General features: G+C 48.2%; 1 protein-coding gene across 2 annotated transcripts in view; it reads left to right on the top strand.

Annotated features, from left to right (window-relative positions):
* Window positions 1–15,520, top strand: part of PLXNA4 (plexin A4) — a 1,110,463-nt gene that overhangs the window by 835,717 nt on the left and 259,226 nt on the right. For both annotated transcript variants that reach the window (XM_033958729.1, XM_033958728.1), the window contains exon 12: window positions 13,281–13,471. In XM_033958729.1, the coding sequence (XP_033814620.1) occupies window positions 13,281–13,471 (191 nt within the window). The remainder of the gene's footprint in view (window positions 1–13,280; window positions 13,472–15,520) is intronic.

Raw genomic sequence — 15,520 nt, 5'->3', positions numbered from 1 at the left:
ATGATTTCTAATTCTTGGGGGTAGTTATTAAGCTATGTGAAGGCAACAAACCTGCATTATTTGCCCCTTCACATGTGTTGTTAGGCTCTAATGCTGGTTGCAGTAGCAATATTTTGGTCACATCATGTTGTATTGTAATGAGATGTAAAAAATGCATGAAAAGTAGATGATTATTATGCAAATTCTAGAATGTAGCTTGAGGTGTTATAGTCAGTAAAATAATCCCAGGGGCATCAGACTGCCAATAGTAGTGGACAGAGCACCCCTCCCCCCCCCCCAATCTAGGCCCTCTTGAAGGCCCTCCTGGTGTATAATAGTACAGTTAGGAATAATTCCTAGTTGTTCCTGCCCTCAATGGCACCTTCATCCAAAAGGGCATCAGTGACCTCTACTGGTAGTCTTATGGTACTATCACTAGAGGTCATGGCAGTACTGTGATACTACCACTAGGGATCACCGGCACCATTATGAATGAAGGCAATGGTGAGGGAAGATGTGACAGAGGATTGCCCTAAGAAGAGGAGCCTGGAGGAAGGGTTACTCCCTGGGGGCAGAGGGAATCTTCAGGTTGGGGGTAAAGGAACAACTTTCAGGAAAGGGGGGAGGGTTGACCACTAGGGGAGTTATTTGGTTTAGGGAAGCTGGTTAGAGCCCTGATGGGGGTGGGGGGGGGTGGGGGGAGAGAATGCTCTGGCTGCCACTATTGCTGATGGGTGTTGACCTCTTTAACAGTGGTCTGGGAGCACTGAGCTGCAAATTGGAAGCTTGATGCTCACAGACCCGTGGAATAACATTGCTTGAGAGATGGATTGCAAGCATGTGGTTCATTTGCCATAGGATCAATATTTTGCATAACTGGAATACCACAGATTGGTGATTTCTATGGTAGATCAAGGTGTGGTAAAAGCCTGCCTGTTGCTGCACCTTGATAGCTTCCCCTCCTCAATGTCTTCTGTAAATGTCATGTTTCTGCACATAATCGTCTTCTGTTTTATTTACTGGGGATTTATTAACCACCTTTATGAAGCGATTCACCCATGATTTTGAGCAACTGAGCAATCTGTCTTATGCTCTGCCTCTTCCTGGTCTTCACGTGCTCTTTAATAGGGTGATTTTCAAGTGCGGTTGAGCTTACTCATGGTCATTCTTTTTCAGTGATGCATGCAGTGGCAAACAAGGTGTTTGGGGGGGAGGGAGGGGCTATTCTGAGAAAACTGAAGCAGTAATGAAAAATGAGAGATGGGCATTGCAAGGCTGCATTTAATTGCAACTTAGAAATGGCCACAGAGGGGGGGGGGGGGGGTCACGTGATGCAGCCTGCCTGTTAGGACGCGTGCTGGTGGAGCTTCCCTCGGATCCCCGGCTATATCAGCGATTAAATCTTGCTTTTCATCCACGACAAAAGGCTGCCCTGCCCAGAGCGAGTGAGCAGTGTGTTCCGCTGCGGCTGCGGCTGCGGTGACGATTTCGGGTCCTGTTGATTGGCATGCCGGTGAAACCAGCTCGGGCAGCTAAAGACAGGCCGGCTCTGACCCCGACCAAGATGGCGACGGAGATCGCCACCTTCACAGTCCCCGCAGGGGACTGGGTGCAGGAGATCACGAGGTCGGTGTCGGCCGCGCTGGCGGACCGTCTAAATAAGCTGCAGTCGGGAGTGGAGGAAATGCATGAGAAATTTGACTCTCACGCACGACGGATTGCAGACGTGGAGCAGCGGATTTCTGGGCAGGAAGATGTGTGCAGTGGCCTGGATGCCCGTGTGATCACGCTGCAAAAAGAGACGGAGGCCCTGAAAGCACAGCTGGACGAGCAGGAGAACAGGAGCCGTCGGAACAATCTCCGGCTGGTGGGGCTACCAGAGGCGGTCGCGGATGCGGAGCTGTATAATATCTTTTCTTCCTGGCTACCAGAGCAGTTGAAGCTGCAGGAGACTGGCATGGCCTTTGCATGTGAGCGGGCCCACAGGATTGGTCCCATGCAGCAAACGGAGAACAGGAGACCACGCACCGCCATTGCTCGCTACGTCAACTGGCGTGAGAAGGAGTCCATTTTGCGGGCATATTGAAAGGCCGGACCCCTGGATTATAAGGGAGTAAAGATTCTTCTCTTCAATGACTACTCCATCAGAGTAGCGGCGCAGCGCAAGTTGATGTCACCTTTCTGCTCGGTGCTACATTCTAAAGGCATCCAATTCGCCCTTGCTTTTCCTGCTAAGCTGCGAGTTTGGAGGGATGGCAAATCATTTACCTTGCAGGATGCGGATGAGGCCCGCCGCTTTGTGGACAAACTTTGAGGCTGCTGATTCTCTCCGGGCGTGACTGGCCAATTGGTCTGGACCGACTCTTGTATGTCCTATGGCATTCCATATTAACTCTGGCATTAAGCAGGGAGGTATCCAGAGTGTATTCTTGGCAGAACACGGAGATTCCTGGACAGCGCGCATCTCCCCGCTATGCCCTGCTGCAACCACCTCTCTGATGGGGGTGGGCGAGGGGGTCCAGCCAGCCATGGCCTCTGGTTTGTCCTTTTTTAGGGACTTGTTTGAACTGTTTTTCTATCTCTTTTATATTATATCCCAGGGCCCTGTAAGGATCTTTCTAACTCTGCTGGATTCCTGGGATTCTGTCTAGCATTTCTATGTATTCCAGTTTGGTAGGGCACATTGATATTGTTGCTAAGTTCTTTTTCTTTTTTCACCTGCTTAAATTAAAATGGATGAGGAGGGGAGGTGGGGGGGGGGCTCCTTGGCGAGCGGGTTGGGAGGTGTGTCTTTGGGTGGTGCGGGGCTGGGGAAGGGAGCTACCGCTGAGGATGGTCTTGGGATGGGGGGAGGGAGTGTGTGGGGGTTTTTTTGGGGTTGTATGTTTGGGTTTGCATGGGACGGGTGGCTGTTAGTGCGGCTGTGGATGTCAGGTGTGATTGGTCCTAGATGGGGGAGCAGCACCTTTCTCCTTTCCACCCAGGGACTTTGCTGGGAGGTCCTGCTGGTTGAAATTCTACACTGGTCATTTCTCTGAGCGTTGGCCTTTTGACACTGGCTGATTTAAAGGTGGTTACTCTTAACGTTGATGGCCTTCGGTCACCTATAAAGAGATCGAGAGTACTGGCTTCCTTACGCAAGTTGAGAGCTGATGTAGCCTTCCTTCAGGAGACTCACTTGTCCCAGTTGGAACACTCTAAATTACGTAGAAGCTGGGTGGGCGAAGTATACTCCTCTTCCTTTGGGGGTAGGCGGCGAGGGGTCGCGATCCTCCTTAACAAACAGTTACCTTTTCAGTTTCACAAGCTGGTTCCAGACCGCGAGGGGAGGTTTGTTATGGTCTTGGGGGAGCTATGGGGTAAGAAGCTGATGCTCTGCAATATCTGTGCTCCGAACGTATACACCCACAGCTTCTTCTCTACTCTCCTCTCTAAACTGTCAGAATATACCGAGTATCACCTTATCTTGGGCGGGGACTTTAATATCACTGCTGATCCGAGCTACGATTGTAAACCACCCAGACTGATTCATCGAGATCATGCCGCCCGGGGGGTTAACTTCCTACTTAGCCACTTGGACATCGTGGATATCTGGCGCACCTTACATCCCTCTGATAGGGACTTCACTTTCTTCTCTCATGCTCATACCACGTATGCTCGACTAGATGACCTCCTTCTGGATCGCCGGTTGTTTAATGCGGCTCTTCGCGCTGATATCTTGGAGAGCACCGTTTCGGATCACGCTCCTGTGGTGGTGTCCCTCTCATTTTCGTCTGGGGTTAGGGGTAAGTCCTGGAAGCTGCCTCCTCAACTGTATGCGGATAAGGCGTTTCGGGAATATCTTAGAGCGCGATGGGTGGATTATCAAATAACTAATCAGACTGATGATGTGGGCCCCAGTACATACTGGTATGCCTCTAAAGTGGTGATGAGAGGGCATATCATAGCATACACGGCCCATAAGAGGAAAGAGCGGGATGGGAAGATATTGCAACTTACGAGCGAAATGCATATTCTTAGGCAGCGCCATATTCAGTCGATGTCTGACTCAGACAAACGAGAACTTCAGTCTCTGAAGGAGCGGATAGAGGAGCTGCTTAATGATCGCATGCGGACTTCTATGTACTATCACAGATACCAGCTGTATCGCTGGGGGAGCAAAGCGGAGAAACTCTTAGCTAATTTGGTGCGACCACCTAAAAAGAGGCAAGTAATTACATTCATTAAGGATGCCTGGGGTACTGTATACACCACAGCTCAGCAGATAGAGGAAAAATTTGTCTCTTTTTACTCGAAGCTGTACGAAGCCTGCCCCTTGGATAGAGAGACTTTGCTGTCCTTTTTTTCTGGTCTCCGGCTCCGGGGCTTGAGGCCTCGCAGCTTCAGGCCTTAAATGCTCCGCTTACGAAGGAGGAAATTTTGAGGGGTATCCGCTCCCTTACCTTGGCGAAGGCACCGGGCCCGGACGGACTAGGTCCAGAATATTATAGAATTCTCCAGGAGTTGGTGGCTACGCCTTTGTGCGCCCTGTATAATGGAGTGTCGGCGGGCGAGGCCGTGTTCCCCGATAACCTTGCTCATGTGGTTTTACTGCCGAAACCGGGCAAGGACCATGCATTGGTGAGCTCGTATCGGCCCATTTCTCTCTTAGATCAGGACGTAAAGCTGTTGGAGGCTACCTTAGCGCGCAGGCTGAATTCAGTTTTGCCAGACCTCATTCACCATGATCAGGTGGGTTTTGTTCCAGGTCGATATGCTTCCATGAATTTGATGAAAGTGTTGGGAGCCATTCGACTTCATGCGGGACAAGGGGGCCATTCCGCCATCGCGGGATTGGACATGGAAAAGGCGTTTGACAGCATCTCCTGGGAATATCTTTTCTGGACTTTGGAGAGGTATGGATTTAGAGACTCCTTTCTGGCTTGGGTGAAGGCCTTGTATGTTGACCCGCAGGCTCGTTTATTAATTAATGGTTGTTTGACGGCTCAATTTGGCCTCCAGCGGGGAACTAGGCAGGGTTGCCCCCTGTCCCCTTTACTGTTCTTACTGGCCATGGAGCCCTTAGCCATCAAAATTAGAGGGTGTGATCATATCCGGGGGGTAAGAGTAGAGGGCCGCGAGTGTAAAATCAGCTTGTTTGCGGATGATATCCTTTTGTATTTAGATCAGGCTTCCAGTCATCTGGATCAAGCTCTTGCGGTGGTGAGGGCCTTTGGGTTACTTTCTGGCCTTCAGGTTAACTGCTCTAAGTCGGAACTTTTACTGCTGTCTGGGGGCCCGCCGGAGCCCTGGCACGCGCTCTTGGCTATTCCGCCCAAAGCGGCGCCTATGAGGTATCTGGGGGTCTTCCTAAGCACACAGCCTTCCGTCATATATGCGGAAAATGTTCTGCGGCCGCTGGAGGAGATTAACAAGCTATGTCAGCGTTGGAAGGATTTGCCGCTGGGTCTGATGGGCAGGATAGCGCTAGTCAAGATGGTCATGCTTCTGAAACTGCTATACCCCTTGCAGACCATCCCGCTTTGGTTGCGTCGCCGAGAGGAACTTAAGTTCAAGTCGATTATCTCTAAGTTTATCTGGCGCTCCAAAACTCCGCGAATCAGTATGGCGAAACTGATGTTGGATAAGTCTGATGGTGGGCTGAACGTCCCTGACATTCGTCTCTACAATGTGGCTGCGCTTATGCGTTGGATACATGAAAGGCACTCGGGGTGTGAACGATATTCTCCGCCGGGATGGGTGGAGGGTTGGTCTCATCCTTTTCAGTTCGTGAATCTGCTCCACTCCCAATCCGATCCTTCCCACCGGTATAGAGTTCAAATGCAATTTATGTGGCCATTGCGGCAGGCCTGGCGATGGTGGAGGCGACGACAGGGGCTTACACCGCGGTGTCTCCCTTCCTGCGTTTCTTAGGAAATTCCAACTTTCAACCGGGCTGGGGGACTTCCGCGTTTAGGGGCTGGGCGTCTCGGGGTTGTACGGTCATGGCGCAGCTGCTTGAGTTGGATCCCCAGACTTTTCCCTCTTTTTCCCAGATTCAGCGAACCTGGGACCTCCCCAACAACTTTTTGTTTTCCCATTTTCAGGTCCGCCATTACTGGGAAGCAGAACGTATCTGATGTCCCGGAGCGTGGTCGTTTGGGAGGCTCGACACTCAATTTCTCTCCACCCCGGACTCTATGAACAAGCTTTCACACTGGTATAAACTTTTGAAGCTCTCAAGTCCCACTGATGGTATCTCCAGAGTGCGAGAGGTTTGGCAGGGTGATCTGGGTGTGTCTATTGATGAGTATCAGTTTCAGGAGTGTTTTGCCACCCCACCCTTTATGCATTTACTAAATCTGTTGAGTACCAGGACACTCAATTTAAGCTCTTGCACCGATATTATCTCACTCGACAGCGGGGAGCCAGCTTGGGACTCTGGGCGGATGCCTCTTGTAGTAAATGCAAATGTCAGCCGGGTACGTACCTCCACTCTTTTCTGGACTGCTCTAAACTTACCCTCTGGAGGGAGGTACTGGCCGAGCTGGAGGCTATCCTTCAGCGGTCGGTGGAGTGGGACTCTGGGGTTTTACTTCTTGGGTTGCAGGAGCCACTTATTGAACAGGGTTTGTCTGCCCCTCAGCGGCGCTTCCTCTATAATGTATTCCTAGTGATTAAGAAAACAATTCTTTCTAGCTGGACTTCTGAGGTCCCTCCTCCCATTGCGTTGTGGCATGCCAAATTGCGAGACATGGCCACTTTTGAACGTCAGTGGTATGTGGGATCTTCTAACTCTGATAAAAGATATTATGTGGCTTTGTGGGAGGGCTTGTTGCCCTCGATCTCTGCTCCTGAGCCAGTGTCTCGTGACTGATATTTTTGGGTCCCTAGTCCCGAGGCGAGGACCCCTTTTGGGGGTTCTTGGGAGTCCTATGATTACCTGGGTAACCTTCTCTTTATTATTTATCCTTCCATTTTCCTTCTGAAGGCCTTTCTCTTCTTTTTCTTTATTCTTTGGCAGCTCTCCCATCTAGGACTGGGGGGGAGGGGGGATGCTTGCTTGCTTGAGTGGGGAAGGGGGTGAGTGAGAATGGGGGTGTGCCTGTTGCTCTGTGTGTGCTCGGTGTGCATGAATTTTGAGTTGGGCTTGGGGAATGTCTACTTGGTTATTTTCGGGGGTATGGAAAAATAGGTGAAGTTAGCGCTGCCTTAAGGCGGGGATTCTCCTTGTATTTCTTGTTTGCGGATTCCTTCTGAATTCCTGCTATTTCTGGTTTGTTTTGCATTTCCCAGTTGTTTCTATATCTTTTGTGATATTTGCTTGTTGGTTCTGGCGTTGTTGTCGCCTGACTGTATGTGCTGCTTCACTGTTAATAAACATATGTTTAAAAAAAAAAAAAAGAAACGGCCACAGAAATTTTCTTCTCTCTGAGGCCCTTATAGTAAAGCTTAACGCACACTAATGGAATTAGCACATGCTCAGTGCTAAGCAGCCCATTTTATACCTATGGGTTTCTTGGCATTTAGTGCACACAAAGCTTTAGTTATAGGGCCCCCTTTATGTCTAATCATAAATAAAACACACTATCTGAGCTCTCGGGGGCTGACGGGATATAAAATTAATTAAATAAATATTACATAAGATCATAAGATTTGCCGTTGCTGGGTCAAACCAGTGGTCCATCGTGCCCAGCAGTCCGCTCACACGGCAGCCCTTAGGTCAAAGACCGGTGCCCTATTTGAGTCTAGCCTTACCCTCGTACGTTCTGGTTCAGCAGGAACTTGTCTAACTTTGTCTTGAATCCCTGGAGGGTGTTTTCCCCTATTTGAATCCCTGGAGGGTGTTTTCCCCTATAACAGCCTCCGGAAGAGTGTTCCAGTTTTCTACCACTCTCTAGGTGAGGAACTTCCTTACGTTTGTACGGAATTTATCCCCTTTTAACTTTAGCGAGTGCCCTCTCGTTCTCTCCACCTTGGAGAGGGTGAATAATCTCTCTTTACTAAGTCAATTCCCTTCAATATTTTGTGTATACAGTTGATGATCCAGGGGAAACCCTGGCATTTCAGAGGGTTTTTCCCCCAGGTTATAACCCCCCCCCCACACACACACACACACAGGAAATGTTATTGACATTCCTAGAAATTTCTTGCCAGCATCTGCATCCCAGAACTGTCTGACTGCATGTGTTTGAAGCATTAAATTATAAATCTCATGAGTAAAACGGATGAAAAAAAATCTAGACTCCTCATACTCCTTTGTCTATATAGAGTTCTTCTTTTTCTTAATTCTCCCTCTTTGTATGTGTGTTTTTTCCGTGGCACACTCTCTGTTGTTTGACTTTCTAGTCTCTCAAGTACATTTTGTAGGGATGGGCCCACTGGGGGTCGTTGGTTTTGGTTTTTAGAGCACTCTGCAAATATTGCATGGTCAGTAATTAAACTTCACTTGTCAACAACAACAACAATTTATTATTTCTATAGTGCTACCAGGAGAATGCAGCGCTGTACATTGTACATGCCAGAGACGGTCCCTGCTCAGAAGAGCTTACAATCTAATTATGACAGACACACAGAGGGGTAGGGGACTATTAAGGAAATGACTGACAGATATGATGCATCTGTTTTAAACACTGAAAAATGGGGAGACACAACGATCCACAGTGAAAACAATCCACCGATGAAAACAAAAACTGTGGATACAGATGTTCTGGAGATAATTTATTAAACACCGACATAAATCCATGAAAATTAAATTTAAAAAGTACAATGCTAAAAAATACTGTGATAAAAATCCAACCAGACCCTACACGGTCCGTGTTTTGGCGAACACGCCTTCCTCAAGGGTCCAATGGTTTGAAAACTCACATATAACGAATTGGACTGAAAACAGTCTATTGTCTTTAAACATGTGAGCAAAGAACACCGCAGACAAATGCATTTTTTTGCTACTTCAGCTTGTCTGCGGTGTTCTTTGCTCACATGTTTAAAGACAATAGAATGTTTTCAGTCCAATTCTTTATATGTGAGGTTGCAAACCACTGGATCCCTGAGGAAGGCGTGTTCGCCGAAACACAGACCGTGTAGGGTCCGGTTGGATTTTTGTTACAGTATTTTTTATCATTGTACTTTTTTCATTGAATTTTCATGGTTTTATATATCAGTGTTTAATAAATTATCTCCAGAACATCTGTATCCACAGTTTTTGTTTTCATTGGTGGATTGTTTTCACTGAAGATTATTGGGTCTCCTCATTTTTCTTTTTTGGGCAGACTAGATGAGCCATTTGGCCTTTATCTGCCATCATGTTACCATGTTTCTATAGCCATAAAGCCCTATGACCTCACAATGCAGGTGTAAAGAGCCTTAGCCTATAGGAAGAGGAGATGCAAATGTTAAGAGCCTTAGCCAATAGGGAGAGGAGGAGATAGTGGATGTTGCAGATGGGACATTTGGCTCTATCTGCTATCATGTTTCTATAACCATAAAGTTCTGTGACATCACAATGCAGGTGTAAAGAGCCTTAGCCTATAGGAAAAGGAGATGCAAATGTTAAGAGCCTTAGCCAATAAGGAGAGAGATAATGGTTACTGCAGATGGGCATTTTTTTGCTACTTCTGCTTCTCTGCGGTGTTCTTTGCTCACAGGTTTAAAGACAATAGACTGTTTTCAGTCCAATTCATTAAATGTGAGTTTGCAAACCACTGGACCCCTGAGGAAGGCATGTTCACCGAAACACGAACTGTGTAGGGTCCGGTTGGATTTTTGTTACAGTATTTTTTAGCATTGTACTTTTTTCATTGAATTTTCATGCTTTTATATGTCAGTGTTTAATAAACTATCTCCAGAACATCTGTACCCACAGTTTTTGTTTTCATCGGTGGATCATCGGGTCTCCTCATTTTTCTTTTTTGGGCAGACTAGATGAGCCATTTGGCCTTTATCTGCCAACATGTTACAATGTTTCTATAACCATAAAGCCCTATGACCTCATAATGCAGGTGTAAAGAGCCTTAGCCTATAGGAAGAGGAGATGCAAATGTTAAGAGCCTTAGCCAATAAGGAGAGAGATAATGGTTACCGTATTTTCACGCAGATAACGCGCACCCGTGTAAAACGCACACACGGGTATAGCGCGCAGAAACCACGATTTTATGTACAAAAACTTTTGTATACCGCGCTCACGGGTATACCGCGCATGCAGCCCGACTGTCCTTTCGCCCACCCCGACTCTCTTCTGGCCACCCCGACTCTCCTTTCGCCCTCCCCGACTCTCCGTGCGCTGTCCCGACTCTCCGTTCACCCTCCCTGACTTTCCGTGCACTGCCCCGACTCTCCGTGCGCTGTCCCGACTCTCCGTTCACCCTTCCTGACTTTCCGTGCACTGCCCCGCCTCTCCGTGCGCTGTCCCGACTCTCCGTTCACCCTCCCTGACTTTCCGTGCACTGCCCCGCCTCTCCGTGCGCTGTCCCGACTCTCCGTTCACCCGCCCTGACTTTCCGTGCACTGCCCCGACTCTCCGTGCGCTGTCCCGACTCTCCGTTCACCCGCCCTGACTTTCCGTGCACTGCCCCGACTCTCCGTGTGGTCGGGTTGGGCCCATGTGCCTCAGGCCGCGCCCCCAGGTGGGACCTAAGGCTCCAGGGCCTATTCTGATTGGCCCACGCGCCTTAGGCCCCACCAGTAGGCGGAGCTTTGGGACGGATGGGCCAATCCGGCCTCATTCCGTCGTTGGCTGCCTGCCGGACAGGCGGGTTTGGCTCCCGTCTGTCCGGCCAACTACCAAGGTACGGGGAAGGGGGGTGGGGGTGTCATGGGGGTCAGCCAGGGGGGTCGCGGGTCGGCTGTGGGGGCGGTCGGAGGTTCTTGGGGGGGGGGCGGTCGTTGGAGGGAGGGGGGTTTGCGTCGAGGGCAGGAGGGCCTGGGATCCCTCCTGCCCGTAATGTAGTGCGGGGTGGGGGTAGGGGGTCGCCGTGGCCAGGAGGGTTTGGGCTCCCTCCTGGCCTGATATTGTCGGGGAGTTGGGGAGTCGGCCGGGCAAGAGGGCTTGGGCTCCCTCTTGCTCCGATCGTGGATGCGGGTGCGGGTGGGAGCGCGTGCGAGCGGTCGTTCGGGGTGGGGGTGCGAGCGGTCCTGCTGGGGGGGTGAATCGGGCGTCGGGCGGGGTGGGAACTATGTAAAAAAATTTGTATACCGCGCTCACGCGTATAACGCGCGAGGGGTATGCGCGGTAGGTAAAAGCGCGTATAACACGCGCGTTATATGCGTGAAAATATGGTACTGCAGATGGGCATTTTTTTGCTCCTTCAGCTTGTCTGCGGTGTTCTTTGCTCACAGTTTTAAAGACAATAGACTGTTTTCAGTCCAATTCGTTAAATGTGAGTTTGCAAACCATTGGACCCCTGAGGAAGGCGTGTTCGCCGAAACACGGACCGTGTAGGGTCCTGTTGGATTTTTATCACAGTATTTTTATCATTGTACTTTTTTCATTGAATTTTCATGGTTTTATATGTCAGTGTTTAATAAATTAACTCCAGAACATCTGTATCCACAATTTTTGTTTTCATCGGTGGTTTGTTTTAAACACTGCCACAGCATTTAAATTAGCGGCCCTGAATATCTGAAAAGAGCTGCGAGTACCTCCACTGTCTGTACAGCGATCTGGATATCTAATCAGATAAAAGGAGGGCGATAATTTTTCTGCCATAACTTTCTATCTGGGTGGTTGTCTGGCTAGTGGTCCAAATGTTTCCGCTCTCTGGATAACTGCCAGCTCTATTTTCACTTTGCCCATACGTTGCCCTGGCACGATCTGGATAGCGCTGACGTGGTCTGTAAAAATATTCAGAGGCACTATCCAGAAAGTGTAGGGAGGGTCTCTAGGGATATTTAGAGGATAGTGCTTGGGGGGGGGGGTGGTCTGTAAGGATATTCAGAGGCACTATCTCTGTTTCATTTAATTCACAAGAAATTTCTAACTCTAGAAGTTCTCAGAAATTTGAACTTGGCTTTCCCACTGTTAAAAGAATAAAAACTATGGCCAATTTCTGTCGATCATTTTCTTTTTTGTTTGTAAAAATTTTGAATGACCTTTCTTCTCTACTTAGAGTTCTCTCTCATTTATCCATTTTTCATAACGCATTGAAGGCATACTTATTTCAGAAATTTACCGTACTTCCTCTTCAAATAAACGACTATTGATTGGGTTTCTGCCAGGTACTTGTGACCTGGATTGCCTACTGTTGGAAGCAGGAGACTGGGCTCGAGGGTCTACTTGTCTGACCCAATATGGCTGTTCTTTTGTTAAATTTGGTTTTAATTGTTTACGGAAAATGGCATACAAAGATACCTGAGCTAAAAAAAGATAGCAAAGCATTACAAATATGAACCCTTTGATTGAAAAATAGACTTCGCGTAAATCCTTGTATGTCGAATAGATTTAAATGATGGAAAATGTAAAACTAAATTAACTTTTAATCTAGACAAACATCTAACCAAGTAATGAAAGATCAGACATTGGCTTTGAATTAATATGTAGTAAGTCAATTATATGTTGAAAAGTTCTAACGTATAAATTTTTTTCTGTTTTTCATTAAAACAAATGTGTGGAACAAAACTGTACAGAAAAGTCCAAAAATTATGAGGAAAGCTGAAAACGAGCCAAATGTATTTTTTTGCTCTGTGCCCATCTCTAGCTGTCATATTTTCTTTACTGCCTTCCATTCCTAGAATGGCATCTTTTTCCATTTGGCAGTATAGGTTAATTATAGTGCCAGTAAATCAATTGAATTACTGTAGCATTACCGCATGGGACGTGGTCAAGAGGAAAGGTGCTGACCTTACAGGGGAATGGTCTTGATAAAGCAAATAGCGAAACATGTCAACCAAGATTCCCTGATTAAGAGGCCGCAAAGTTAAGTATATTGAAATGAAATGATAAGAAATAGCTTTGAGGTTAGGAGAACCGATGACGATATAACATATAAATCTCGAAACAATGAAGTATCTGAGCTTCGAGTGGTGTTGCTGAGGTTGAAGGGGCAAGATTTATACCTGGGATGATATTGTCAAGATTGTTGAAGATCGAACATCCTTAGGAAAGATTATTTTGACTATATAGAGTATTTTAAGTAGGCGTCTACATTCCTTTATAAAAAGACACTTTCTAGATGCCCTAATTGTACCTAAATATAGGCACAAAGTCATAAAATGACCTCTTGCAGTGTGTGGCTCCCTGTTGAAGGTGACTAGGAGTGGAGGGAAAATGCAATAGACACTCGGATGGATTTTCTCCCAGCTCAATTTCTTTCTTGTGCCAACAGTCCATCTGTACAAATGCGGGGCCATGAGGGAGAGCTGTGGCCTGTGCCTGAAGGCCGACCCTGACTTTGAATGCGGCTGGTGTAAAGGAGAGGATAAGTGTACCCTCAGGCAACATTGCCAAGTACCGGACAACCAGTGGCTGGAGTTGTCGGGCACACAGAGAAAATGCACCAACCCCAGGATAACTGAGGTGAGCCATTATCATGCCTTAATCTACAGCAATCCACTGTGCAGTTGCTTTGAGAAGATCCCATTCACAAAATCTTGATGCAAAGCCTCATAAGTGCCACCCCCCCCCCCAGCAGAAATCTGAGTTGGGTTTGAGTTTTCTCATGAGCAGGGCCTCAGGAAAGTTGGAGAATCTTCCATTCCTCACATTCAGTGGCGTACTGAAGGGGGATATGGAGGATGCGATCCACCCCGGGCATGGTCTTTTCCTCCTTCTCTGTGCCCCTCCCTCCTACTCTTCTCCGTGCCCCGCGCGTGCACCCTTTGGTTTCTCCCATACCTTTTTTTTACTTCCCTGTCCGAGGTTGCTGCCTGCGTCGGTATCGGCGCTGTCTCTGACGTCACTTCCGGGACCTGTACATTAGGAAGTGACATCGAAGGGCGAACCGACACTGACGTGGGTATGCTGCTCACGCCAGAGAAGTTAAAAAGATACGGGGGAAGGGAACGGGGTGCATGTGGCAGGAAGGGGGGAGGGATGCCGCTGCCCCGGGTGCTGCTCACTCTTACTACGCCTCTTCTCGTGCTCAGAGCCGCGTCGGGAGGGCATCTGTGCATGTGAAGGCGTGGCACAATGATTTCACACGCGTTGCGTCTGCACATGTGTTTATGTCCTCCCGACGCGGTCCTGATCTGGAAGCTTTTCAAATCCCGGCCGTCTGGACAGCCCTCTAAAAATCTGGACATCTGGTAACCCTAGGTTGTGGCCCTCAAGGATTGTGGCTGCTCGCCCTTGGTCTAATGTTCCAGCCAGGGCAGACAAATTTCACACAGAGGCTTCTATTAAACTGCGCTAGCAGTTTCTAGCGCGGGGAGCCGCGCTGCTCCCGACGCTCATAGAGTTCCTATGAGCCTCGGGAGCAGCACATGCTATTCAGTGCGGCTTTCTGCTCTAAAAACTGCTAGCGCAGTTTAATAGAAGAGGGAGAGTTTTATGACCTTAACATTCATACCGGAGGCTTAAATTTTGCAAAAATATTCAGTTGATATTCCTCTACCTTAAGGTATATATAAGACACGTATTCCACTTTGGTACCTTTTCTCTCAGTGGGGCATGTGGGTTAAAATCACCTTTTTTCCTCCCCTTGCCTGCTTCATCTATATTTATCAAATCATTGGAAAATCGTATTTCCATTAAAAAGGGAAAAAACCCCTTCCACAAAAGTGAAAATTTCCTGGAAAGGAAAATGCGTGTTTTTTTGTTTCTCGAGCTTCACTTTTTGTTTACGGGTGGCCAGAAACTGACAACCAGGTAAGATGGTGGTTGCAAAGCTTTGTGGAGGAAACAAGTGGGTTTTTTTGGGGGGGAAGAGAGTAGAGATGGATGGGACAATACCCGGGAATTCAAAGCCAGTTTCCCCAGTAAGGTAGATGATAATGGCAATGTGCATGTGTGTTTTCGCTTTTCTAGTCATTCATGGATATCGAATTACTGTACAACATAAAAGACCAGATGGACTAAATATTATCTAGCAGGGGAGAAGACGACCTGGCAGGTTGATCACACTCTTCCATAACACAACACGCGTCCTTCTGTTTGACTCGCTCCTGACTTGGAAAGTGCATGTTCAGGGTGACAGGTCAAAAGCGCGAGCCGACAAAGGCGCGCCAAGACAACTGAGCGCAAGGCGGAAGCCCGCGTCAAAGAAAAACTGTTTTAAGGGGCTCCGATGGAGGGTGTTGTTGGGGAACCCCTCCCCACTTTACTGAATACAGATCGCGCCGGCATTGTGGGGGGTTTGGGGGGTTGTAACCCCCCACATTATACTGAAAACTTCACTTTTTCCCTAAAAAACAGGGAAAAGTTAAGTTTCCAGTATAATGAACCCCTCAAACCCCCCACAACCCCTCACAACGCCAGCGCGATCTGTATTCAGTAAAGTGGGGGGGGGGGTTCCCCACCAACACCCCCCCGTCGGAGCCCCTTAAAACACTGTTTTTCTTCAGTGCGGGCTTCCGCCTTGCGCTCAGTTGTCTTGGCGCTCCTTTGTCGCCGTGCACTTTTGACTAT

The sequence above is a fragment of the Geotrypetes seraphini genome, chromosome 9 (genome assembly GCF_902459505.1).
Source record: "Geotrypetes seraphini chromosome 9, aGeoSer1.1, whole genome shotgun sequence".
NCBI classification, from domain to species: domain Eukaryota; kingdom Metazoa; phylum Chordata; class Amphibia; order Gymnophiona; family Dermophiidae; genus Geotrypetes; species Geotrypetes seraphini.
This window is presented reverse-complemented; position numbering and strand designations above follow the sequence as displayed.